This window comes from Phaethon lepturus, unplaced genomic scaffold (genome assembly GCF_000687285.1).
Source record: "Phaethon lepturus isolate BGI_N335 unplaced genomic scaffold, ASM68728v1 scaffold26468, whole genome shotgun sequence".
Lineage (NCBI taxonomy): Eukaryota > Metazoa > Chordata > Aves > Phaethontiformes > Phaethontidae > Phaethon > Phaethon lepturus.
Window position 1 is genome coordinate 335 of NW_010558687.1, and position 490 is coordinate 824.

At 58.6% G+C, this 490-nt stretch overlaps 1 protein-coding gene across 1 annotated transcript in view; it reads right to left on the minus strand.

Annotated features, from left to right (window-relative positions):
• Positions 1–439: 439 nt before the first annotated feature.
• The window catches only part of LOC104625506 (EVI5-like protein), a gene marked incomplete at its 3' end in the record, with an annotated part of 6642 nt that continues 6591 nt past the window's right edge, over positions 440–490 (minus strand). Inside the window, exon 11 of the mRNA XM_010293148.1 lies at positions 440–472. Within this exon, the coding sequence (XP_010291450.1) occupies positions 440–472 (33 nt within the window). The remainder of the gene's footprint in view (positions 473–490) is intronic.

Below are 490 nucleotides of genomic sequence, written 5' to 3' on the forward strand. Positions count from 1 at the left end.
CGGCAGGTGACACCAAGGACAAGGAGGGGACACCAGCCCAGTGGGGACCACCAGGGGCCATTTTGTCCCCTCGGAGCCGCTCTCACCCCACAACCCATGACCTTCCACTCAAAATCCACATATTTTGGTCAAACTCATCAAAACGGTGGCTTTTACCCCGTCTTAGCCAATCCCTGCCCCCAAGTGCCACCGTGCCACCCCCCCTTTTCCCTGAGCCCCAAAATGGGCTGAAATCCCCCCATTTTCACCAACCACCCCCAAATCCTCCTTCCCCTCCCACCCCCCAGAGCGGGGAAGGTGCACGGGAGCCTCCGGAAAAGCAGGAAAAAGGGCAAATCCTCCCCAAACGAGCCAGACGCAGACGGGCTGGGAAGCAAAAGGGGGAAGAAAAGGGTTAAAACACAGCAGAAAAGAGAAAAATAGCTATTTTTGACGCTACCTGGATGAGCCTGTCGGCGAGAGCCGCGCTCTCCTGCGGCCGCCGGCGGCC